Genomic DNA, 27,709 nt, shown 5'->3' on the forward strand with positions numbered 1-27,709 from the left:
AATTAAACAAAAAAAGTGTATTAATAATTTATTATTTTGTCTTTAAATAAAAGGTGATGAAATCAACTTCTACCAAATTCTTTTATTTTTTTACTTTATTAAACTTCTTGTCACATAAGTGTGGCACCAATATTTACTATTAAAGTCAACGTTAGACTTTGAATATTCAAGTGATTAAAATTGATTATTTTAAAAAATAGAAGATTAAATATTTTGATTTAAAAATAAAAAAATTAAAATTACAATTTAACCTAAAATTATCATCAATATATACTATAACAAAGGAATATATATTGTACTGGGAATGTTACTAATGCAATCTTATCAATAAATAATATATATATATAAACTGTCCAACAGCTTATCACGTGTCAACTGCTGAACAGTACACTATCATTATTTTTTTTATTTCTCGGTTTGAATTTAAAAAAAAAAAAAAACTGTACAAATCACAGGCCGTATACCTAGTTTAGATAAATTTCTCTATCACAAGAACTTCACTTAGGCTCACTCTCTTTCGGTGAGACCTTCATTGAATCTACCGAATAATAAGCTAGCGATTCTTGTTACCTCAACAGTAAAATTATTTGTGAACAATTGTTCACCAAGCTTCCTGAAACCAAATTGTTAATACATGAACTCGATACTACTGTTGTCTGACTATTTAAATCTTTTTTTATAATGGTGACAATGAAGTTCAAACATAAGATCTTATGCTAACTATTCAAATCTTCTACCACTAAGTTGATCCTAACGGGTTCTTACTTTTTAAATCTTATTGTTTGTATAAGAATGATTACATTTTGAAATATAATTTCTTATTTTTAAAAATCCTCTCGTATAGTTAAAAAAGATCATTTCTTTTAAATATGTTAAACTAATAAGACAATTATAGACATGACATAAGAAATAAAAAAGATTACATCCTATTACTGAGTTGGCACATAGAACCACTGCAAACCCTTATCGCAGCCAAGAAACAGGAAAGAAAAAAGAAAAAAAAGAGAGGAGAAATTCGTTAAAAGTCAAACTAAGCTAACATAAAATGATGGTCCTAAGGAGGGAAATTGTCAAATTGATTAATAACAAGTGGTTATCAAGTTCATCAATTGATTAACCTACAATCAATTACATACCATAAACCTAATTCACTACAAGTAATTGCCATTTACTAGTCTACTCAAGTTCAACACTTACCTTGTTTTGACTTTTCTAGAATTCTCCCCAGTTAAAAACTGGTTAAAGCAAGCACATAATATGATCAATTTATTCCGTATTCATATCTCACTTCAGCATGCATGAAAGTCATCTGTAAATATGATTGGCTATGAAAAGCCAATGACATATCCGAGGAAGAATATCGTTTCAAGTGGGTGAAGCAACAGAACTACAAAAGAAAATGGAGAGAAGCCATCAATTACATTAGTAAAGGATTTACATTTTCTGTGAAACAATATTTCAGTTTTACAGTTATATTGCTTTAAAAGAGATCACTTGATTGGTGCAAGAATGGTGTACAACAGAAGAAATAAGACAATTATAATTGCACCCCCTAAAGTGAAAGTTGGACTATTCCAGAAACTGAGGTTTGATCTCTCTGTTCTCTTGATAGGGTCAACCTCCTCAGAAAGAGGGAACTCTGAACGCTTAGGATTCCAGCTCACATACTTATCTGAAAATTTGGAGAAGGGTTTTTTTCCCCCTTGCTTTTTGAATTTTGACCATGCCTTGTCCCAGTCTGTTGAAGATTTATCACCTGAGACATTTGACCAACAATTATAATAAGTGGTCGTCAGTTCTACACTTGTTTTTGAATGGATGAAAAATGGATTAAATACTTTTGGAAGCAATGAAGTTTAAGGGTAAAAACTAGATTGCTGTGTTCAGGAAATAACGGGGAATATGGGAGGAAACAAAATTAGGAAATATGGAGAGAAACACAGATATTTTCAATGATAAAAAAAAAAGGGATAATCAAGCATGGGTGAAAATTTTTGTAGTTGTCTCTGCCTTTTCATTTCCTTCTACCAAATGATATTTCAAAATTAGAATTTTATCCTTGTAAAAGAGATCTTGTGTGTTGGGAGGAAATGATGTTTATAAATTACTTCTAATCTCGACTTCTAAGTGATGTTGAATTTTGTGGCTATCAGAACACTACATATAATAATCATGAACCTACTATCTCATAATTATTAAAGTGACAAAACGTGAATAATTCATAGGATAATATAACATGAACCCTCGTGCAAGAGTCTTCTAGGCTTGAAACGTAATGCACAAATTCACTTTGTATTAAATCTTAAGAGAAATGGAGACAAAATGATTGAACTCTAGATCACTTTGTTTATACAAAAATTGGCAGGACAAAGTTAGATATTATTCCTTAAGTTTTTCATGGAGCTATTTTTTAAAATCAACTTTGGAGTTTTATTGATCATTTTTGCCAACCTTTGGCATTGATTTTTAACGTTTAAAGTTACTGAACTGAAACTACAGATACCTAAAGTACTGCCTCTTAATTTTATCCAACTTGATCCTAGCTTAAGGACCCAACTAACGATAATACTTCAATCTTCAACAAAATAAAAAGGTTAATGATTTTATATATTTTTTTAACTGTAAGAAAATTTCTGCATTAATTTTGATGAGGTGTCTACACATGGTATATGATCATATGATAAACAACTATTCATCAAAATATATATCGTCACTTTCATGAGATTTGGCCACATTTATGTTAGCATTTTTTATATCTAAATACTAAAATACTCTTACTGTTAATTTGATCAATAAATAAAATAGAAGGAAGATATTTTAGATGAAAAAAAAACAAATAAGAGTGATGATAATTGATAAACACATTCAAGTGTACGGTGCTTTCAGCAATATCTGTTAGAAATTAAAACACATGCCATTTTACGGGAACTTTAAGCACCGACCAAGAGCAAGGTAATCCGATTCGTGAAATCAGAAGTCGCAAAGAACTCCAAAAGCAACATTAAATAAATTCATAAGAAGACAAAGACTATCATCAAATAATAATAAGAGAAGTATGGAAAAACAAATACCCTTGTTATTGTTATCGTCGTTTCGTTGAGATTCCTTGGAGTCTCTGTTGGAACAGACAAGCTTGAAAGGAGAATAAGAAGAAAGTGATGAGCATTGGAATCGTGAAGAAGAGAAGCGATGCGATATGAAAGATGGTAATGAGATGTGTGTATAAACATCCATTTGCATGAAAAGCAATTGAATTTGAAGCTTGTTAATTCGCCGGAACTCAGGAAATTAAAGGATCATCACCTGTTTCTTATCCTTTGCCTCTTATTTCGATCTCAAAATTGACTACCTCTTCACACGTGTCCTTCCTTCTGTTCCACAACCACAAGTTCCACCTTACAATCACGTTAATCTGTAACCTATTTTATTTTTTGTTTCGTGAATATGTAATTTTACCCTAAAGACAATTTTATAATTTTGCACTCTTACTTATAAAATTATATAGTTCTTTTTTTTATCCTGTCACATATATTTTATGATTTTTATATTAAATTAAATTATTTTTAATTAAATAAGTTTTTTAATCATTTAAATTTTTTAAAAATATTTATTTTTTAATAATATTAAGCACAATAAAATATCTACAAGTTAATATTTTATTAGTTATATTAATTTTTATGATTTTCCAAAATTAAAAATTTCAAATGTTTATACTTTTATATTTTAATTTATACAGTAAAATAATTTTTTTAACTACTTTTACGTTATGCTTTTTAAATATTTTACACAAATTTATAGATCCACACAAAGCACAATGATTCTTGTAATTTTTAACTTAACTTTAAATTTAATTATTTTGATTCTTTGACACTTAAAAAAATATCAAATTTGTTTAGGTGTGTTTTCTAACATGATGGATGCTTAAGGCAAAATAATGATTTTGATGAAAATTTCAATAAGCATTCATGTGAGCCTGCATTCACATACACAAATGCATACACAAATACTCTGATATGAACTTAGATTCAAACTTCAAAATTGTAGGCATGAAACGGTATCACGATAGGTGGAGCAATTGTAATGTATGGTTAGTAGGCCATAAATCACGTGATAATTAGCTTAAAAGGAGTTTATAACATTTTCCCTCAAGTCAACATTGCTTTAGTTAAACCATGCAAACTTAAGAGATAAGGCAAATATTTGCCTCCATAACAAAATTAGTTTTCTACTTCTAAATAAATGTTTTAAATTTTTACCACGAAAGGAACTTATCTGACTATTTGAAAACATGCATTCTCATTTGTTATTATACGCAATATAAAGGATATAAATAAGAAAATGGAGTTGGCTCTTTAAGTTTCATGTTTAGCTTATCTTGCTCAATATTGTCAACTGACAAGCCACTGGATTTGATGAAAACATCAATTCATAGACTTCAAATATGGATTGGAGTTCAAACTCACACAAAAATTACTTCCTTAATATAAATTTAGTTACACAAGAATTTGACAACTCTCTTCTACATTGGTAGTCATAATAATTAATTTGTTTGTTATTTTTAACCTTAACAAATTTTGGGGTAGAGCACATCAAGTTCAACATATTATTAACTCACAATAACATTTTATAAATCAATTTATATATGGTTTTAAATATTATATTCAAATACGTAAAAAATCAAAACAATCTAGCTAATTTAGTACACACTTTTTATTTGATGTAGAAGTTAAAAGGGTTCTAATAGAAACTTTTTAATTCTTTAATTGCTTAAAAAGTGTAAAACATTTAACAAATTTTGAGTTTACATATAATATTTTTTTTCAATAAAATTATAGTTTTATCTCCTTAACCTATACAACTAATGTATAAAAATAAATTTAATAAACGTTGTGTACAATAGAAGTAAAAATTGCTTGAATTTTATTTATGACAAGAATTAAAAGTCAAGTCATAAACATTCATATTAGATGTGCATGGCATATTCATTACAAAGAAATAATTTTTTTTATAATTATTAATACTTTTGTAGTCCACCTTAATAATTTATTAATTTATAAATAATTAGTTTTCTCATTACAGATATGTTTTTATCTTATGTTTTATTTTATTTTTATACTAATATCTTGTCTATATAATTTAAAACAATATAGTTTAACAAAAACTATGTTTTAATTATTTTTAAATTAATTTTACCTATAATTTGTGAAATTATTATGTTATCATAGCATAGTGAAAGTATCATTTGTTTTGTAAATGATTAATCATCACCTGAAAACTTACATAACTAACCATCTCTAGTTCCTTTCCAATCACACTAAAACTTTTGTCTAGTTCCTTTCCAATCGCACTCAAACTCTGTAACATGCCAATGATATACTAACAGGGAATAAAACCTATATAATTTTATTTATAATTATTAATAAAATTCAGTAATTAATAATAATAAAAGGGTGTCCTTTTGTACTTTTGGCCAGGACCAAATAAAATCAATAGGTTTTGCCGCGCCTTCTACCGAACTAGAAAGACAACAGCAGCAGTAGCACGAGTTGTAACAGGTCTTGTGGTTCCAAGTCTTCACACCCCCCACATACCAATCTTTCTACTTTCATGGTCACTGTGTGTGTGTGACCCACTACTTGTTTTCTTTCACTATCATTTCCTTATGTTCACAAAACATTGCCCCCCTCTCAACACCCCCATGTCCCTTCTTTTCCTATACCACTTTTCTCTCTTTAATCCTCCTCGTTTATTATTTACGCCGCCAAACTATTGGACACCATATAACCATGTTGTCAAATCCTTATTTTTGGGTTTCAAACGTGTGTGACACACTTGAAAAAAATGTGTAATTAAGATGTTTTATCTTATATTAAGAAAGCATGCTTTGTTTTATAATAAGTTCTTAAAATGTTTTGAAATTTGTTGATTCCATGGTGGGAGAAATTTATATTTACACAAGTGGAACGATTAAAGTGATCATAGTGCTTTTCGGGTGTGCCAAACTGCCAATGATATGAGAGGATGAAATGGACGTGGTGGGAGTTTGGTTTTGTGGCACTGACCTAATTAGCAACTGTACACCTCATATAACCACATAATCAAGCCCGCCATTCCCTATTTTATTTTTCTCATATTCGAATTTAAATTTATTAGATACAATTCAACCTCAAAAACTAATTCATAAAGCGATGATTGTTGGCCATTTATATACACAATTTTGATCATATCACTATTCAACTCCAACACGCCCTCCAAGCATAAAATTTGCAGGATTAGACATTTCCAGGTAATCTGCTAACGGCCTGATAACCGGTGATCCAATAGGCTGAACAACAAACACTAGGATAGACTATGATACCATTTCTGATTTTTTATCATATTTATTTTTTCATATGAACTATAGCAACACTTGAAGTTGTCAATCAATGGCCATGAAGCCCTCAACTTCCACAAGTGGGTCTGGCAAGAAGATTAGAAAGCCTTATACTATTACCAAATCTAGGGAGAGCTGGTCTGAGGAAGAGCACGACAAGTTTCTCGAAGCTCTTCAACTGTGAGTTCATATTCATAACCATAATGCTGTTTCACTTCACAAAATATTCATTATGTTTCATTCTAGATTGAGTTTCATTTGTTTATGTTGATTGTTTTCAACTTTTGGATAGAAAAGGTGCACAACTTAACAAATTCGTTGGTCATCTTGCTGGTTCAGTTCTTTTTAGTCCTAGATATGAAGCCTCTTTGCTTTTGAATGTTCGAGAGAAGTATCAAACACGTTCTGCTATTGAATTACTGACTTTATGTTTTTGCTATTCAGATTTGACAGAGATTGGAAGAAAATTGAAGATTTTGTTGGTTCAAAATCAGTTATTCAGGTTAGGAAAAAGCTCTTCAGCTATGTGTTCTAATTTCTATCTTCTGTTATGCCATTATGTTGTATCTCTCACAGTCTCACCATGAGTTTTCTTCAGATTAGAAGTCATGCCCAGAAGTACTTCTTGAAAGTTCAAAAGAGCGGGACAGTAGCACATGTGCCTCCTCCTCGGCCTAAGCGCAAAGCTTCTCATCCTTATCCACAAAAGGCATCCAAAAATGGTTTGATTCTATTTAACACAATGATGTTCTGTTCCTTAAAATCACAGAATGCATATTGTTGACATGCTGTTTTATGGTTTGGCAGTTTTGTTGCCAATGCCAGCTTCCATGGTTTATGTTTCTTCCACTAGTACCCTTCCACCAGGGTATGTCACATGGGATGAAAATTCCTTGCTCATGAATTCTGGATCCAACAAATCAGTGCCTTGTAAGGATGAGCTCGCCAATCTTCTTGGAAATGAAGGCACGCACACTTCTTTTAGTTCTTATATTTGTTGGTTCAATTGCTTGTTTGATATGAAGAGTCTGTGATGGCTGTACTAAATGGAACTTTTCCACCACTTAATTATGTTATATGACGTTACTGATTCAGCTGATATTGGATCAAAGGGGATAACACGAATTGACCACAGCAGTCTTAGTGGTGTTGGGAACTCTACTAGAAATCTGCCTGCTACTGAGATGCCAAAACAAGGGAAACAGGCTCAGGTTATTCATGGTAATGATCTTACATGCATTTTTTTTATTTTTTACATTCGTGTTCATAGTGAAATCATTAGTAACTGGTGGTGATTGTCTCATCTTGACCAAATTTCACAGGTTTGCCAGATTTTGCTGATGTTTACAGCTTCATTGGAAGTGTTTTTGATCCAGACACAGAAGGCCATGTCCAGAAGCTGAAGGAAATGGATCCTATAAATTTTGAAACTGTGAGTTCAATAAAACATATCAATATGCATTTTATTTCAATAAAACTTATCACTGTGAGTTCAATAAAGCAAAGATCATTTTAGGGAAGATAATCATTATATGCATTTGTGGTACCATAAAAGGCTATACCATAAAAGATCCTTTTGGTTCTGTTTTCCAAGAAACCATTGAAAAAAATAAAAATTCTTCTGGTAAGATTTTTGAGTGGTTGTCATAACTTAGTTTGAAATGAGAAAGGGCTTGAGCTTTGCATGAACCAGGCAGGTTTTTGTTCACATTTAGTATAATCATCCAAATCACATTCACAGGGATAAATAATGCACTGGCTGCTTTTTATGATCTCTTTTAGTTGCGAACTAGTAGAGCATTGTTCTTGTTCTCTCGTAACATTTCAAGATCAAAAGTACGAAACACCCTTCCGTTTCTGGATCTGGCTTCAATCTTCATAAGAGTTGTTACAATTTCTTACATAATAGATTGGTCCTCCTGTTCCCCAACTCATATCCCCTCTCCTCCCCCATGTTTGAACGTACTACAAAAGCTAAATGAGGCTCAAAAGGGACTAATGAGTTTACCAATTATAAACTTGTTGTTATCTGTTGACTGAAAATTGACTTACATATATTTGGTGTTCTGCAGGTTTTGTTGTTAATGAAAAACCTCACTGTCAATTTGTCTAGTCCTGACTTTGAGCCCGTTGTAAGTATCAAAATAAATCTCAATCATGATTATATGCAATATATACAGGATCTGCACTATTTGCACTTCAGTAAATTATTAGATGGTCAGAGACCACCATATTCTCATTATATATGACATGTAATTGGGACCATACACATGGTGGTCCTGGATTATTTAATGATTTCTCCAAATCAATATATCTTACTCATCTGGCTTTGCTATCTGTGCCACATGCTACCCTTTTCATTTCATATTATATGAACTTATGACATGATCCTTGCTTTGGTTAAAAAATAAAAAAATAAACTGTACCTGCTAGAAGATTGATGTCCTTGCCCTGTATTCATTATAACAGAACTAAAAGTAATACGACGAGATAAAATTCCTTGTGAGTTGTGATGACTATTGAATGCTAATGTCATCTGCTTCATTTTTGTAGAAAGAAGTAAGGCATGCTCCTGAAGTTTTTTTTTTTTTAACTTGGATGAAAACTTTGTGCCTTTGTCTTTGAAAGTTGAATGTGAGATTTATAACAGTTCTTCTTTATTGGTTTTGTATAGAGGGAGGTCATGTCATCATACGATGTCCATACAAAAACAGTAGGAGTTACCGCAGGAATTGACGTCAAGAAGCAGACAAATGATCTATCATGTCAAACAGCTTGACAACCATTAATTGAACTTAGTAAGTGTTTTTTCCTCTCATGTTTTGTACCTTACTTTGGTTTCCCATATCCGTTTGCATTGTAACGTCTCCTATTACAGTTATCAAATTTGGATGGAAGACCGAGGTTTTGCCCAACCAGCAGCATTAGCAATGCATTCACATTAACTCGTTGTGAAACTTGAAAATGCAACCAAACCATCAGCCTATGTAACCACAACCAGGAGAGTTTGTTTTAATGGAAGTGCTAGCAAAGCCAAAAATATATTCATCGGGTAATTCTAAGGTGCACAAGGTTTTGTAGTATTGCAGTGATTCTAGTACTTATTTATGGAATGTGGTTTTCAAGTAGACACATGGGTCTAACTGTAAGATAAGTTTGATGGCTCAGGTGTATTAATTGGAGAGGTGGGGGGCTAGTCATAGTAGCTTATATCAATGTGGCCTAACTTTCAATGTAAATCATAAAGAGCATCATAACAGGAAGTGGTCCCAATTTCTAATTCTACTTACTTTTTTTTTTAGCATCAATAATTGGAATGCAATTGTGAAGTTAACAAGAAAGCAGCTCAATATAGTGTCTTTGTTTTACATCAAAAATTAATTTCCTATAGTATACAGATACTTTAATAAAAAAATCTTAAATTAGACACGTTTAATTATATTTAACGATTTAAAATTAATTTTACTAGAGACATAATTGGTGTGTTTTAGTCTTTTAGATAAAAGTTGTAGCTCCAATTATTTGACATGAAAATGAAATATCGGTTATCAAAGCCTAACCGGCAACCACTGGATTATGCAGTAGAAAGGAGAACAGTAAGCTTTATGGTTAGTACGAATTTTATTGTGCAAAAACCAGAAAGTTTGAAATTTAACAAACCGTGTATTTCATGACAATAATACATGAGGGAAGATATGAAGAGAAAATTTGACTTTGTAACCGTCATTTTGTACTTTCATATCTGCTTACTAGAAAGAATTTCACTATCAAGTTTTTTCTACTAAAAAGAATTTCTTGCAGTAGTCAGAATACCAATTAAGAACCGTAAAGAGAGAATCCTCCTTTGACAGATCTTCACTTGTTACTTATTAGTACTCGGTTACAAAATTGATGCAGCATACCTCACTTGAGCAGTTAAGCATTTCTTTTCTTATAACAATAAAATGCTTGTTTCGCATCACTTGGGAAAGCATTATCCGAAGATGGCAAAATGCAAGTATAGTAATGCACGGGCAAAAAAAAAGTACAACAATGCAGAATTATAACAAGATGGGGATAAGCGTGGAATTATCAAGTGATGTGTGTGCCTGACATTATTCTTAGAGCAACCAACGGCTTTAATATTGTTTGGGTATAATTTTTTTTTCGAATTCATCAATTGTAGGTATTTTTGAATTATTATTCATTTTGAGTAAGTCGTTTTACGACTTATGTGTTCGAAATTATAACATTCGTTATGATTTTTTGTAACTGAGATTGTAAATTTTTTTTTATAATTTATGACACTAAAGCGTAAAGTTTTTTTTTTATATATATACTTTTGACTTTGAAGTCATACATCTCTTTTTCTTTACATTAATTTTTTTAAGAAAAATGTAAATAATTATTTTTATTTAATTATTTAATAAATAAATATTTTTTACTTTTTTGTTTTATTTAATATTTTGTATATATGTGATTTTATTTTATATTTTATATATGTTTTTTAATATTCTTTTATTTAATATATTTTTTATATTTAATATTTTATATATTTTTTTACTAATATTAAAAAAAATTATTTGTTTTGTAAATGAAAAAAATAATACAAAACACTTAAATTTAAAAAGACTAAAGAGAAACATAAAAAAGACAACATAATATGTTAATATAAGTTGACTAAAATTTAAAGCAAAATATTAAAATATTTTGCTACTAATAGTAACTTATAATTTATTAAATAATGTTAATTTTATTGTATAAATGAATTTAATATTAAAAATATATAATAATTTAGTAATAAAAACAACATAATACATTAAATATAAAATGAAGAATATAAACTAAAGAGAAACATAAAAAGTAAAAATAATATTATTCGTTACTAAATTATGTATTATATTTTTCTTTTTTATATTATTCATTTTATATTAATTTATTATGTTATTTTTCATTATTTGATTTAAGTATTTTATATTATTTTTTTCATTTACAAAACAAATCAAATTCCTTAATATTAGTAAAAAAAAATATTAAATATTAAATATGAAAAATATATTAAATAAACTAATATTTAAAAAATATACAAAATTTTAAATAAAACTGAAAAAAGTAAAAAAAAATATTTATAATTTTTTTAAAAAAATTAACTTTAAAAAATACTTACAAATTTTTTTAAAAAATTAAGGTAAAAAAGTAAAAAAAAAAAAGACATTTACAACTTCAAAGTCTACATATATAAAAAGAAACATTTACTACTTCAAAGTCATAAATGTAAAAAAAAATTATAACTTTAAAGTCGTAAATTATAAAAAAAACTAAAATTTACAGTTAAAAAAATAATAATGAATATTATGATTTTTAACATAAAATTCGGTGTTATGACTTATCCTAAAATAGATAATAATTAAAAAAAAAAGCCTCTGGTTGATAAATTCGAAAGAAAAAAAAAAATACACCCAAAGGTGTTAAAGCCACAACCAACATCAATTAATTTGTCATAAAGGTAATTTAACTAATTCCTCTGCTCATCAAGAGATAGAAATTGTGTTGTAGGCCTAAGAACTTTGTCAATATAATATAAGTAATATAGACTAATCCAATTAGCTCCATCTACATTACTCTAACTATAAAACACTAGTGTCGCACAATAATTTATTTAATATCAAATAACAATATACTATTAATTATGTAATGATTTAATGAGATTCCATAATTCAACCTGTCAACATAGATAATGGTTTTTTTACAAATTTTTAAACTTATTTCAATAAATTTTATAATTAAAAGTTTATAATAAGAATTTATTATGAGTCCTTCATTTCATTGAAACTATTAGCCCAAACATGGACGGGCCTGGACAAGTAAATATATTTATATTCAACGTCTCAAACCCCAAACCCTTAAACCCTAGTTTTGTGAATACCACACCCATGGCAGCAGCAGCTCGCCCTCTCGTCTCCGTCCAAACCCTAGAGGGCGATGCAGCCCCCACCGTCCCTCTCCCCGACGTCATGAAGGCCTCCATTCGTCCTGACATCGTCAATTTCGTTCATTCCAACATTTCTCGCAACAGCCGCCAACCCTACGCCGTCAGCAAGCGCGCCGGCCACCAAACCTCCGCCGAGTCCTGGGGCACCGGCCGCGCCGTCTCACGTATTCCGCGAGTCCCCGGCGGAGGAACCCACCGTGCCGGCCAGGGAGCCTTCGGAAACATGTGCCGCGGCGGCCGCATGTTCGCCCCGACCAAGATCTGGCGCCGCTGGCACCGCAAGATCAACGTCCAGCAGAAGCGCCACGCCGTCGTCTCCGCCATTGCCGCCTCCGCAATCCCCTCCCTGGTCCAGGCTCGCGGCCACCGCATCGAGTCCGTCCCTGAACTCCCCCTCGTCGTCAGCGACACCGTCGAAAGCGTCGAGAAATCCAAAGAAGCCGTGAAAATTCTCCAGAAAATCGGCGCATTCCCCGACGCGGAGAAAGCGAAACTGAGCCACGGAATTCGTCCCGGGAAGGGAAAAATGAGGAACCGCAGGCACATTTCACGGAAGGGTCCTCTTATCGTGTACGGAACAGAAGGTGCTAAGGTCGTTAAAGCCTTCAGGAACATTCCTGGTGTTGAGGTGGCAAATGTTGATAGGCTCAACCTTCTGAAGCTGGCACCCGGAGGCCACCTCGGGAGGTTCATTATTTGGACCAAGTCCGCGTTTGAGAAATTGGACTCTATCTATGGATCCTTCCATAAGGCTTCTGAGAAGAAAAAGGGCTACCTGCTTCCTAGGCCCAGAATGGTTAACTCGGACTTGGCCCGCATCATTAACTCCGATGAGGTCCAGTCCGTGGTCAGGCCCATTAAGAAAGATGTTAAGAGAGCTCCTCTCAAGAAGAACCCTCTCACCAACCTCAATGCGATGTTGAAGCTCAATCCCTATGCCAAGACCGCTAAGAGAATGGCTCTTCTCGCTGAGAAGCAGCGCATTGTGGCAAAGAAGGAGAAGCTTGATAAGAAGCGCAACATTGTCTCCAAGGTTAGTTACTTTTATCATTTACCAAATTATCTTCATTTTCGCGTGTTATGTGAGTTTGTGTATGTTTGGATTTACTTCATTTTAATTTGTGTATTTAGTTCATTGATGTTGGTTTGAACTGACACTGGTGGTTCTATTCCTTTGTTAGGAGGAGGCTTCTGCTATCAAGTCTGCTGGAAAATCGTGGTATCAAACTATGGTGTCTGACTCTGATTATGCAGATTTTGACAACTTCTCTAAGTGGCTAGGTGTTTCCCAGTAAAAGTTTGAGTATTAAGGTTTTGTTTTGTTACATTCTTTGCAGTTTTGATACGGTAAATTTTATTTTGGAGGAAAAGTTGCGATTCTTAGGATGGATTTTTGCTTTGGCTCTCTTGAGTGTACATTCTTTTCATTGTCAGTTTGATGAGGAAAACATGCATTGGTTTTGCATAATTTTAAAATTTGATTTTCAAAGTAAACAAAAAAAATGTTACGCGCATTTTCAATGTTATTTGAAGCAATACGATTGGAACATCATATCTGGATTGAACTCCTACTCCCTTTTCCTATGAATTGAGCTCCCTGTCGTTAAAATACTTCTATCTTAGTTGAATTACGGTGTAAGGAAAAATGTGACTAAAAGAATCCAATTTTTGCTAGATTTGTAATTTCTAAAGAGATGGGTTTAAACTGGTCTCCTCTAGAGATAAAAAAAACTATCCATGTACCCAAAAAAAATAGTTTATCCGTAAACCCACAAATTAAAGCCGTTAAACGAATAAATCTGTATAGAATTGCATTTAAATAAGTTAGATATTGCCGAATTCACATCCGTGCAAGCTGTAAGCTAAACAGACTAATCACATGCCCCAACAAATATACCCAGCTGTAATTGTAATTTATACATAGCTATCATACGAAAACAATAGATCGACACACCGTCAAAAGACATCGTACATAGCTTCCATGTTGATGTGTATATGTGGATTAAATACATATCGCAATAAAACAACGTTCAGTTTTGATTCAAACTAAATCCCTCTCCATCGTCGAAAGAGGACTGTCCAGATTCTACCACTGTACTAACAATAATTGTATCCTAGATAAGGTAGGATTACTTGAAATCAATTGACGTTGAAACATAATTTGCTTTACTTGCATTCTTTTCTTGTCTCTTAAAGCCCTTCTATCACTTATTCTTATTTAATATTTTCTAATCCTTATTGTCTACTCAAATAATTAGAGATTTAGGATGAATTTGAGATGACAAAAAGAATGACCAAATTTTAAAATAAGGATTCTGTAAAGCGAAAATGGCAGAGATAAAGATTTTGTAAAAGACAAATTTTGGAATTTTTTTAGTCTAAATTCTTGAGTAAAATATATCGTCTTGAATGATGAATATATATATATATATATATATATATATATATATATATATATATATATAATAAATTTATTATTCATTCTATTAAAATTATATTCAATTATTATTTTATTAAATGCAAAAATATATATTTTTAGAATTTTTATTCTTAATCAATTATTTCATTCCTCTTTTAGCATTTTTTTATAACGATTTTAATATTATTTAATAATTTACTACAAAATAGATCGATGAGTTTATTTCATTTCTTTTTAGTATTTTTAGTTAATATTATATCTTTTGTAGGCAATTTATATTAAGCTATAAAATTTAATATTTTATTTTACACTAAGTATATATTTTTATTAATTAAAATATAATTAAATAATACACTAAAAATTTATAATTTATAAAGAAATTATAAATTATAAAATTAATACCCATACAGATACTGAACTAGTTTTACATAGAAGAAGGTTTAAAATGGTTTAATAAGTTTAACTGATGGAGATTTTGATGGAAAAAAAAGAAGATAATTTAAGTGTTTTAAGCTGATAAAAAATGTTTACGGATTTGACTCTAGTAATAAAAAAACTTGATTTAATAATTACAAATTAAATGACTAATTTTTGAGTAAAATATTATATTATTAAGAGATCAAAATCACGCATTAATCATAATAAATGTAAAATAAATACAGATAAGTCTAACTTTACCAAATAGTACGTACAGGTTTATACAACTAATACAAGTATACATTTTCCTATTTCGGGCCAACAAGATGAAAAAGAGACAAAGTTGTGTTTCATTATGAATGCATGGATGTTTCATGTGAGCCTTATAAGTTAAAGCCCATACGCTTTTTCAAGTTGTACTATTTTTATTAAAACCAATAACATTTTTTTACACTTTAGTTAATTATAAATCCATATATCATAAGTTTGATTTTTTTTTAAATAATTATTTCAAAATTCATATATACAAAAATTATAATTTATTAATAATAGTATAAATAATATTTTTTATTATAATGGGATCTGTTTTAATGTAAGCAGAGTAACTTAATATAGATATAGAGACAAATTGAAAAACATCATAGAGCATGATATACAGCATGGTATATCACTCCACAGAGATATGCAACTATGATTGGTCACTGAACCACTAACCTAGAATTAGTTCGTCACTGATCCAAGTTGCTTTTTCAACCATGGTATCACAAATTGCAAAGTGAGGTTCGCTTTCATCTGTTGGGCTGACCTGCTTCCATTACGTGGAACGCAAATTGGGCTTTTTCTAACAACTTGGTTTTCGTCCATAAAGGGAAACCCTGGTGCGAACCTATAAATTCTCGAAAACAAAAGGTGAAAATGGACCACATCAACAAATAGAAACTTGCACTAACAAATGTACCCTCCAAAGAAACTTCACTGCACTGACATTGAATAATGCTACGGAAATTTATCATAAGTTCTAATTACGTCAGCGAATTAATTTGAGATCGAAATTACGAGACCCCTCCACTTGGCTCTTAATTGGCTTTACTATCTAATAAAGTAAGCCAAAGTGGTTCCTGGTGTACATATAGATTCAATGCATAATATGTTTTGTGTTGTGTCTTAATCCCATCCCAAATTATACAGTACCTTCGACTTTATGCATTAAAATATTAAATATTAGTGGGATCTTAACATATGGACATTGTCCAATTGTTTGGAGTATCCCACCTCAACAACTTTATCATAGTCTTTTTTTACCCCCTTGATATGCAATATGTTTCACACATTTAAAAATGTCACACGCGCCGCGCTTATCAAATGATTTTATCAGACGAAAGGAGATAATTGTTGATATATTCGTAGATAAATCTTAAGAAATATGTTCAGGGTATTTATTCTTTATTTATTTGCTTTTTACAGGTGTAAAAAAGCGATATCCTCACATTCAAAAAAAGTGATTATTTTTATTTTCATTTTCAATATAGTATTTTTTTTATTAAAAACTCTTATTAATATCATTTTTATTAAAATAAAATAAGACATACCCTAATCTATTTATTTGCGGTGGTGAGGGCGAAAAGCAGTAACTAAAACCGCAAGTACCGTAAAATATGTGCTTCCGTACTTGAAAGTTGAAACCGCCGTTGGTGTTTAGAAATATTCGATTCACATTCATAAGAAGTTATTATTGTTATTCAACAAACTTCATTATCATTATTCCCCTCTAACTCTAGCTATTGATATTTGATAGGATTAAAGTTTGGTATGTTGTATATGATAATGATCAACGACGTAGCACCGTAGTCTAAAGCAAAAACAAAAAACTAGCGACGAATTAGACTATCATACGCCAAATCTGAGACAAATTAAATTAGACAACACATTTAGGAGGGCCATCAGATTGCATCTAAAAGATCAGGCTGTCTGGTGGAGGCAAAATAATTATGCATCCATTCTGGCTTCTTATTACATTTTTGTACGGAAACAGATATTTATTCAGAATAAATAAGATTAGAGTAAAATTTTTATAGATTCATAATGTAGACTAATTTTATATTATCAATGACAAATTATAATTTAATTTAAGTTACATTGAAATAATTATTTAAAAATTATTAAATTTATCACATAATAGATTATGATTGGATGACTATTTATAATTCTTTAAATTATTTGTACATCAAAAATTTTCTCATAAAATTAATATTTTAAAATTAAATTGATTATTAAACCACTCATGATACCAGCTAAAGATTGAATTTTTTTTCTAAATGTAGTTAAATATTCAATGATTCAATTGAAACAAAATAATGATAATGAATAATACATAAAATAAGATTAAATATACATGATACCATAAAATTATAACATTAAAAACTAAAATAGATTTTCTTTCAGTTCTTTAACTGATTTTTCTCTATTTATTTAGACCAAACACTTGATCGGTTGGCTGATGTTCTACTCAGACTGTCCTGTCTAATTTTTAGAACACTATATAAAACTTAATAAGATTAGATTAATCTATAAATCTCTATATTTTATTAATTTTTTAATTAAGTCTATGTACTTTAAAATTCTGTAATCAAGCTCTTGCTAACTTAACACTGTTAAGTTTCTGTTAACGGAAGTTAATTCATTGGAGGTCGGTTTCTCATTTTAGGGGGTATTTTGGAATTTATTGTGGATACAGAAAGAGACACGTTATCATCATTTAGGAGGTTGATATTTGAGAACCATTCCCTTACCAAATTCAAACACTGTTTGTGTACTGCTTTGCACCAAAAAAGATAAATGATGGAGAACTTATTCTAAAAACTTATTTTACAAGGTAAAGTAAGTAATTATAGTATTGATGAAAAATTTACTATTAATAGTATATTATATACTAGAATATAACCCGTTGATATTTTTTATCAATTGTTACTATATATATTTTCCTTTATTCACTTTAAAGAATAAAAGTCTATGAAAAAAATAACCATACTAAATACAACTAATTAAGAAGCTATATAGTAACTCAACATGGTTTTGGTTCAAGTCCTATCCTCTTGCCCCACCCTTTCTTGCTCTAGGTAAGTCTATCGGTTATTAAGTTTGTAAGCTCAACAAAGTAGTGTTTATAAATTTTAATACCCCAGTGGGCAAGAAATGAAAGTAGAAGAAAGTGGAAAGAGAGAGCATGCTTGCTAGAAAGAAAGAAAGAAAAAAAGTGGAAAGAGAGACTAAGCTTTCTAAATAAAAAATCCAACAGCACCACTAGCGCGAGAATATGTTAACAATTTCAAAAACTAACACTTAACAGAGATTTGAAGGTGTTATTTTTAAGGACTCACTTACAAAATTTCAAAACTATGGAGATCTAATTATTTTCAAGAAGATAGACATTATGTAAAAAAAATTACATTAACAGTGCATATCCTTAAACTCACTAATTTGTTAAATTATAAGAACTTATCCCCGAAATTTAATAAAATTATAAAGATCTATAAATGAATTTAACGATATAGGAATTTTTTTAAAATATAAAATTTTCAAATAGAACATATATGAAAATAATGAAAGTAACATCACAGATAAACATTTTAACCAACTTAAGACTCGTAAGATTAAAATAATATCAAAAGTAGCATACCAAATTCAAATTAACTAATTAAGATCAAATGACAAATAATCTAAACCCTACCCTGTAATAAATACAGGGCCATGCATAGCTATTTCCAGTTTCCAACCCGACCCTGTCTCTTATTCGAAGCCTCTCCCTGTGTGTGTGCGCCATTGAAGCCACCGCTTGGACCGCATTTGATGTTCTGCAAAGCTACTGTTGTTGTACCGACACTGATCACCTTTGATCCTAGCTAGAACCTATAAACCTAGCAATTTGAAGTTTAACTACAACCAAAACACAATAAATTTCAAAATCATCAATTCCAAATGTTCATTTCTAATTAAACAAAAGGGCCTTATTCTAAGAAACTAAAAGAAATAATTATTATTATGTAAATCATATAAGAGTGTAATGAAAATGATAAATAACGTAATTTTTTATCTTTCAATAAAAATATTTTTACTTTAAATTTTTTAACTAATATTCTTTAAGATATTGGACAATCTTAAAAATCACCGTCCATGGTGTATAATAAGCCAATTCATGCCCAAACTTGTGCTCTTAGCACGTTTTACACGTTGCGTTTGTTCGTTGCCAAAAATGCTTGGCACTACAATTTGTGTCGTCCAATTTAGGTTCTTTAATTCTACATCACCAAACCCTAGCTACGGAAACTGTTTGATTGGTTGTAGACATGGCCAATTTGAATGGCGTGAGTCATGGGACATGGCAAATTGGGTACAAGAGTGTAGTCTTATAACTATCAATGCCACTTACTTATATGCGCACCAAATATCTGGTAGTCTAATTATTTAACAATCTCTTCATATATACTATGATGTTTTATTGCATTCATTTGTACAATGTGCAGCTAGCACACCCATAAATAGCCTATCAAACTCAGCAATTACAATGTTTGGATTCTCCATTTCTAGTTTCTTCTTTATTCGTACCTGATGTCAATAAATATGATCATTCAGCTAGCTACTCACTATTATTGTATCTCCATAGAAAGCCTGGGCATCGTACTGGGATTTTATTTATCTCGTGTTTGTTATATATCAACTTCATTAATGTATTACTTGCAACGTATAAATTTGTGACTAAACTCACTATCCTGTGGCTTTAATTACCATGAGATTTGAAAGAATTAATAAAAAATGCTAACCAGTCCTAAGAAATTCAAAACAATTTTTTAATTAAAAAATGTCATTCATGCACTTTTACAGTGATTTTTAATGTACTTTAAAGGTAAGTTTTAATTAAAATTTTATGTTTTGAATTTCTTAACCGGTATCCTTAATTAAACTTAATTAGAAGTTATAGTTGTTGATTAAAAAAGATTAATAAGTGATACTTAAACAATATTATTTTGATTTATGTCGTGTTCATGAACAATGTCGATCTTAAAATAAAACATAAATATACATAATCCATATACGGTCAAAAGCATAAGAAATTTGTAATTTTTGTTCTACTAATAAATGTAAACTCTAGACATGCGTTAACAATACATATGGGCGGTATGCTCATGGATGAGAAACAAACTCTACTTGTTTAATTTTTTGACTGCAAACTTTGCTTGTTATTTACACAAGAATACCAACACATATGTACATGTACTTTGGTATCAATTTTATTACTTTGTTTTGGTAAACATTTTTATTACTTTAGGTTGTCGAGTAATAACCACAAATTGTAGTACAGACATTGACAAAAAAGTTTTAAGTCATTCACATTAGAGCAATAAATTTTAATATTATATTTTTTATGTTCCTTGGAGCTCTTAGATTATTATGTGATATAAACTTTTAATAATTCCATGCACATAATTTTACAGACTTTTAATACTTCTATTTTTACTTACTTTTAGACACTCTTTAAACTGTCACGTTGTAATTAATGTTCTTAAGAAATATTTAATGATTAATTTGATCACTATTTATTTATTAGTATTTTTATAGAATAATTATATAGATTGAGGGACACATAGTGTCATCAACATGGTATATATATATATATATATTGTTTGCTCTTTAATTTTTCTTAAACAATTTAGATATTTATTTTATTTTGTATTAGTTATAAAGATGAAAAAAAATATATCATCGATCAATAAGTAATTATCAATATATGATTTTTAATATAATTATTATAAAAAGTTAACAAACTTATTTTATATAATTATTCATGATTATTAGATAATCGTATAAATTTATTTTATATATCAGTATATAATCTATTGTATCAACAAATAAATATATTTAAGTGTCTCCTAATCCTGTTTTTCTCACAAAGTAGTATTATTGTATTAGTACAAGATAAAAAGAAATCGTGGACAAAACTGAAAAGTTCACTGATTAAATGACATCGTCAGCCCTCGGCAGAATGAACCCACATCTCTAATTCGATCGGTAATTTAATACACCATGCAAGTTGATTAATAATAAATCATTTATTAATTACAAGCATGCGTCACTCTAATATTATTTTTGGTTCTTCTACTAGTGGCTAATTCTATTTTCCGCTCAACAGATCTTCTCCTTATTTTAGAAGAAGTAAATCTGATAAACAAAAAGGAAATAATGGAAGCAAAGTTTGGCAGAACAAATTGTTTCTCCCAGGTAAAGAAGACTGGGAAACTTTCTTTCATTTTTCAAGTTACAAAACACTTGAATACTGTTGGATGAAGATGGTTTTAATCTAACAGTTGGAAATATAATTTGTTTGCATACTGTTTAAGCGTTAATTAGGATAGTTAAGGACAAAATCACATGTATCCCAACTAAAACAAGTGTACACCTCCTACAAGTGATTCTCGTCGGCAAACCTCCCGACGGCGAATCTGTCGCTCGTCAACCTCTATATGCTCAACCCTACCAACTCCTCCTCGACCTCACCGACGACTCTCTTTTTCGACATGGCCTACTTCGACGGCAGCACACTGGACACAAGCAATTAGAGTGGTAGAGGTGCTTGCACGACATCTCGCGCGCCAATGTTCCTTGCACACGGCGCTGTGCGTCTCCGTCGCAACCAGAGACTCAGTAATTTCCACCGTTGGCATTGACTCTAGCGCCACATTCAACACCGGCAGATTCTCCACCTTACCCAAGTTGTTGATCTCAATCTACGAAACATACTGTAGCAGTCCGTCGAATCCCGATCCGAGCAGAAACTCCGACATCCTCGACGACAGCGGGCGGAGCCCCTTAATTATTGTCGAAGCCATCATAGTATAGCTCGAAGCTACTCTCTTAGTCCTCCCCCGATCCTCAGAGCCTGAACGGGGAGTGGTTCATGGCGTTGCGGCGTCTCCGGCGGAACCTTGCTTTGTCGATACCACGTCGGCAATCGCCCGAAGGTGACCTTTTCAATGGAGGTGACCTTTAATATACATTATTTTTGTCCTTAATTATTCTAATTAACTTTTAAACAGTCTACAAACAAACTCTATTTCTAACCATTCTATTAAAAACATCTTTCATCCAACGGTATTAAAAAATTTCCCAACTTGGGAAAGGAAACAAAGTTTCGCTGGGGAAGGGTGGAAAGAGAAAAAAAAAATTACAAATAAATGTGTGGCAAGACTTCAAAAGGCATGTTTGACGATAGAAAAGCTTTTTTATTCTCAGAATAATGATCGATGAAAATTATAAATTTTGAAAATTATATTTCTTAAAAATATATTTAGTTAATTATTTAGAATCTTTCAATAAGTTTGTTAAAAATCAAAAAACATGTTATGCATATTTTTAATGATTATTTTAATTATTTATCTTATTATATAATTTAATAAAGAATATTATATTTTCATATTTTTCCTATAGTAAAAGAAAAATTAAACTAAAAAATAATTTTTTTTATCTCTTTTATATATTTTTTTTAAAAAAATAATTAAAAAACATCTTTCCAAAAATATTATTTTTTTAAAAATACATATCAATAGTTTGTAACTAACCTATGATTCCCATAAAACCAAAAATATCTCCCCTTGCTAAAAGCCGTTTGAGTAGAAGAAAAAAAAATTGAAAAGAAAAGGAGTCCCAGCATTGACTGTGGTGCTTGTTTCATACAAGAACAAAACCCACACACTCTCTTGTGTTTTTTTTTTTTAATCTCACTCTTCACTCTTCACTCTTCTCGCTGCATGAAATTCCCTCCTATATTGTTAGGGGTTTCGTTCATTCACTCGCTCACTCACACACACACGCGCGCATTGAACAAATGATGTGAATTCGTTGTTGTTGCCGTTGCAAATTGGATCCCACTCTCTCGCAGACTCACTTCCGTTGTAACTAACGTTACTTTTCCCTCCAAACGGTCCCTAACAGCTTCTACCAAACAAACTCACGCCGCGATGTTGGATCTCAACCTCAACGCCGATTCCGCCTCCGACTTGCAAATGGAGAGCTCCGGCAGCTTCAATTCCTCCGTCGTCAATGCCGCCGACACCGACGACTCCTGCTCCTACGGCGACGCCGTTGCCTACAACTTTGCCATCCTCAACAACGCCGCCACCTCCGACGGGCTTCCCCTCGGCGCCGCCGGAGAACCGTCCGTTCGCACCATCCAGCTCTTTCCGGCGGCCGATTCGGGAGCCTCGGCGGCGGCGTGGCTTGATTTCTCGTCGAAGGTGGATCAGCACGGTGCTCCGCCGGAGCAGAGGATCACTCCCCGGCAACAGCAGGTGAAGAAGAGCCGAAGAGGACCGCGGTCGCGAAGCTCGCAGTATCGCGGCGTTACTTTCTATCGCAGAACCGGAAGATGGGAATCGCACATTTGGTTAGTACTTAGTAATCGATGATGCCCAGTAATTTTGGTATTAACACGCTACCGTTAGTGAATCCACTGTGTGGTTTTGTTTTGTGCAGGGACTGTGGGAAACAAGTGTACTTGGGTGAGGACGCAACGCAAGTAGAAGATTCGTTTTATATTAACTGCTTCAGTTTTCTTTAATATCGCTTTCTTTTTCTTTTTTTCTTTTAGGTGGATTTGACACCGCGCATGTTGCGGCAAGGTAATTTGATTTTCGTGATTAAGTGTTTTTGGTTTTTGTTTAAGCGTGCTGTTTTTATTATTTTATTAATTAATTTTTTTTTTCAGGGCTTATGATCGAGCTGCGATCAAGTTCCGTGGCGTTGATGCGGATATCAATTTTAACGTTAGCGATTACGATGAAGATATAAAGCAGGTTTTGAACTGTGCACTGATGGCTTTAATTTCTTGGTTTTTTTAATTTGTTTTAGATACTTGAATGGAATTTGTGATTGTGGATTTGATTTTCGGTTATTGTGTTGTGCAGATGAGTAACTTCACGAAGGAGGAGTTTGTGCACATTTTGCGGCGACAGAGCACTGGTTTTTCGAGGGGAAGCTCCAAATACAGGGGAGTTACTCTGCATAAGTGCGGGCGATGGGAAGCTCGTATGGGGCAGTTTCTTGGTAAAAAGTGAGAAAACAAAACTATTTGGTTGAATAAAGTTTTTTCAGTTTTCTATTTCCATGTGCATTAATATGCGAGATTATGTGGATTCCTTTGCTCGTGATAAATCAGAATTTAAGTTGGCCAGGGTTTATTGCTTGCTTGCAGGTATATATATCTTGGGCTATTCGACAGTGAATTAGAGGCTGCAAGGTTTTACCAATTAATTGAATATCTCAGCCTAAATTCCTTAACATTTTGGATTCTGTATATATACATATATACAGACACACACTTGATGTGTTATTTTTTACTTGCTGTGTATATACATAATTCCAGAGCGTATGATAAGGCAGCTATAAAATGCAATGGAAGGGAAGCAGTTACAAACTTCGAGCCCAGCTTGTATGAAGGGGAGGTAATTTCCCAGTCTGATAATGAAGGTACCACTTATTTATTTATTTCCATTGTTTCATAATCTGCTTATTGATTGATCTATAAAGTTATGGATTAAAACATTTAACGCCACCTTCACTGCGACACTATTTCAGATACCAAGCAAAGTCTTGATCTGAACTTGGGCATAGCTCCCCCTTCTTACTCTGATGGTCAAATCAAGAACACACCCAGCAACGGGAGTGGTATGATAGCTCCGCAGAGCTGGGATGATATCCCTCTCGATAAGCGAGTTATGGTAAGGTTGAGGAGTGTTGTATGATGGCCCATATGGTTGGATTCAATTATTCTTTGAGTCTGCATTTTTCATTTGTTTCTGAATTAGCAGTTTGTATTTTTTTACTTCGCGTAATAGTTTGAGCACTCTGGATCAAGATCACGGACCATTCAGCCACCTCATCATGGCTTCTCCATAGCATCTGGGCAACATCCTTCCGTCTGGAATGGTAGCAATTTCTTTCCTATCTACGAGGTGATTGCCATACATTCTCATAGCAATTTCTTTACCCAATTTCTTCCGTCTACTTATTTTAGTGCTCACTGATCATTCATTTTCGTTTTATATTTACAGGAAACAGCAATAGAGAAGAGGATGGAAGCTGCTCCCGTGCCAAATTGGGCATGGCAAGTCCAAGGTCCTTATGGCAGGGCAACTCTTGCTCCACCCTTCTCTACTGCAGCATCATCAGGATTCCCTTCAACAATAATACCATCAGCTGCGGATACTCAAATTCGTTTTCCAAACATGACATTCCTCCACTCGCATTTTCCATCATCAATCACTAACTCCGGCACCATATCCCCTTTCTTCTTCGGTAGCTGAATGCATTGCTAGGTAGACCAAAGCAATTGCAAATCTTCTTGATTTCACCATATGGTTGACAAACTAGTAGGACTAGTTACAAGTAGCAATTGAATTTGCTTGGTTCTACAGCTTTTACTATTTGCCATTCTACTAGTTTTCTTCAATATATGTAAAGAAATGCCATGCCCCGATGGCTTCTTGAACTCTGCTTTTACTGATTTTTGAGACTAAGCGTTTACTTTGGTATCTCCAACATTCAATCTCGGTGCTTTTCTATCTAGAAAATACTTGAAAAGATGAGTTTGATCTTTTTGAAGAGACGGAATTTGTACATATTTGAACGCATGGTAAGTTCAATCCATATTTGTGGGTCATTGTCGTGAATTTTCTTTGCTTCCGTTAGTTAGTCGCCACTAGCCAGTGTTTATTATTGCCGACATAACACTATTCACAAATTTTGGCTTGAATCCCATCACATGGTTATTCTTATATTTAAGGAACAGCAAAGCTGTCTTATGGTCTTTGTTAATGATTCCTCCCCCTAACCTAGGTCGAAGTTTATGCATTGATTTTGTGCGCACGGTAGGACGTCCAAGTCACTTTATGTCCCATTCCTATGTACATTGTATACACACTCCTTGCTCCTTTCACATTTTTTTAAATTTCTACTCCTCTCACAAACAAAGATCTATAGTAGTGCGTAATAAGCATCATCGTCAGAGAGTTCGGAAACACTGTCCGAGAAGATAGTGAAAGAAGTTATAACCAAACTGCCGATGCATCAATGCCGACGCTTTACAAGCTTTATAATAAATAATATTAACGCAAACCAGACAAACACGATTTCCTATATTTTTAATTTTTTATTGCTGATGCATCTTTATATGTACAGACTTTTTTAAAAAAGAAAAGGTCAAAGTATAGTTAATAAATCAGATTCGAAAATTAAAATTCTCATTTCACAATAGGAAGGAGAGAATGTAATGTATGGTCGGAGATTTTGAAAGCAAAAGAAATGTTGTAGAAGATTTGAAGTGACAGAATTTTTCGTAGAAAAATGTTAAAATGAGGTAGATTTAGTTTCAAATGTTAAATTGGACTCAACAGGTGCTGATTATAGGAACTACATAGTGCTTAGATTAGAGTTTGTAAATTTGAATTTGTGAATCATGATTTATTAACTTAATTCTGTTGAGTCTATAATAGTGTAATTTATGTCTGGAAACTTATGTTTCAAATGTGATATCCGACAAAATGAATGTTATTTGGCTGCTATAAATTAAAATCACTTTTGAAGCTGAGAATGTGAAATTATTAAAAAGGATGAGTTCCATAACAAATATTAAATGATGTAATACTAAATTATATATAAGAAAAAATATTTGTTAATATGCACAATAAGGATTTTTTTTTCCTTAATGCGAAAGCGACAAAGTGTTACTTCGATGTTGAAAATGTTATAGATTCATTAATTTGTGGCTGGACCAACGTATGATTCAAACTACTTATATCCTTCACCCAAAAAAATAGTCAAAATCGTGTTTGAAAATAAACGTAATTTTACCAAAAAGTATGTCAAACATAATTGTACTATGAGACTATTTTTATACGTAAACGATATTTTTTTTCGTCAAAATCTGATTCCCTATAATTTAATGCAATTGAAATTACTTACCAACTCGTAACATTATATATATATATATATATATATACTTTCCTTATTTTTGTTACTTCTATCACCATTATTGTTACCTATATCCTTTGCTTTCATAATTGTTGCTACTGCAACTAATTCCCTCACCCAACCCACTACCTCCTTATCCCATAGTCACTACTGTAACCTCCATTATCATTTCTATTTTTATAGCTAGTGCCATTGTCACTTATAAATTAAATATTTTTTTATCAAATATGATGTAATTTTGCTGATGAATATTCTTACTAGAAATTGAAATTTAATAAAAAAATAATTTTCTACTTTAATCCTTTGTAAAATTTAAATATAAAAATATGATTGAAACTAATTTTAATTTTGAATAAATTAAAATTGAACTTAGAATATTGCTCTACAATTTTTATTCCTTATGTTAAAGGGACTCTTAATTTTATAATGCGCAACATATTTGAAGTTTGAGTCGAAAAATCTTTTAAAGCTCATTTGTTTGTAGATAAAAAAGATTAAAAAAATAGAAAAT

The 27,709-nt window shown here is 31.7% G+C and overlaps 4 protein-coding genes across 9 annotated transcripts; 3 read left to right on the forward strand and 1 right to left on the reverse strand.

Moving 5' to 3' along the window:
• Window positions 1–1,417: 1,417 nt before the first annotated feature.
• Window positions 1,418–3,312, reverse strand: LOC100796184 (uncharacterized). The gene is made up of 2 exons (XM_014771391.2): window positions 3,072–3,312; window positions 1,418–1,756 (listed from the first exon to the last, which is right to left on the reverse strand). Exons 1-2 carry the CDS (start codon window positions 3,238–3,240, stop codon window positions 1,491–1,493), a joined length of 435 nt encoding a protein of 144 aa, XP_014626877.1. The 5' UTR covers window positions 3,241–3,312; the 3' UTR covers window positions 1,418–1,490.
• Window positions 3,313–5,548: 2,236 nt separating this feature from the next.
• Window positions 5,549–9,662, forward strand: LOC100783482 (protein REVEILLE 8). Of its 3 annotated transcripts, none has more exons than XM_003553489.5 (10): window positions 5,549–6,286; window positions 6,404–6,553; window positions 6,818–6,875; window positions 6,972–7,095; window positions 7,181–7,339; window positions 7,469–7,594; window positions 7,696–7,805; window positions 8,446–8,505; window positions 9,048–9,171; window positions 9,252–9,662. In XM_003553489.5, exons 2-9 carry the CDS (start codon window positions 6,426–6,428, stop codon window positions 9,150–9,152), a joined length of 870 nt encoding a protein of 289 aa, XP_003553537.1. In that variant the 5' UTR covers window positions 5,549–6,286; window positions 6,404–6,425; the 3' UTR covers window positions 9,153–9,171; window positions 9,252–9,662. The 3 variants fall into 3 exon arrangements, 2 of the variants coding, with proteins under 2 accessions (XP_003553537.1, XP_040868549.1); XR_001386420.3 differs by lacking the exon at window positions 9,252–9,662 and adding an exon at window positions 8,843–8,932 and having other exon boundaries at window positions 5,977–6,286; window positions 9,048–9,153; XM_041012615.1 differs by lacking the exon at window positions 5,549–6,286 and having other exon boundaries at window positions 6,295–6,553.
• A 2,340-nt stretch (window positions 9,663–12,002) lies between these two features.
• On the forward strand, window positions 12,003–13,714 carry LOC100796712 (60S ribosomal protein L4). The gene is made up of 2 exons (XM_003554308.4): window positions 12,003–13,377; window positions 13,526–13,714. Exons 1-2 carry the CDS (start codon window positions 12,199–12,201, stop codon window positions 13,637–13,639), a joined length of 1,293 nt encoding a protein of 430 aa, XP_003554356.1. The 5' UTR covers window positions 12,003–12,198; the 3' UTR covers window positions 13,640–13,714.
• A 7,531-nt stretch (window positions 13,715–21,245) lies between these two features.
• LOC100797238 (APETALA2-like protein 3) lies at window positions 21,246–25,767 on the forward strand. 4 transcript variants are annotated; one of them, XM_003554309.5, is made up of 11 exons: window positions 21,246–22,211; window positions 23,164–23,614; window positions 23,704–23,729; window positions 23,819–23,849; window positions 23,936–24,023; window positions 24,135–24,280; window positions 24,422–24,466; window positions 24,593–24,696; window positions 24,805–24,947; window positions 25,065–25,181; window positions 25,281–25,767. In XM_003554309.5, exons 1-11 carry the CDS (start codon window positions 22,130–22,132, stop codon window positions 25,530–25,532), a joined length of 1,485 nt encoding a protein of 494 aa, XP_003554357.2. In that variant the 5' UTR covers window positions 21,246–22,129; the 3' UTR covers window positions 25,533–25,767. The 4 variants fall into 4 exon arrangements, with proteins under 4 accessions (XP_003554357.2, XP_014627678.1, XP_040868545.1 ...); XM_014772192.3 differs by having other exon boundaries at window positions 21,246–22,193; XM_041012611.1 differs by having other exon boundaries at window positions 24,422–24,696.
• Window positions 25,768–27,709: the final 1,942 nt, after the last annotated feature.

Source organism: Glycine max, chromosome 19 (genome assembly GCF_000004515.6).
Source record: "Glycine max cultivar Williams 82 chromosome 19, Glycine_max_v4.0, whole genome shotgun sequence".
NCBI classification, from domain to species: Eukaryota; Viridiplantae; Streptophyta; class Magnoliopsida; order Fabales; family Fabaceae; genus Glycine; species Glycine max.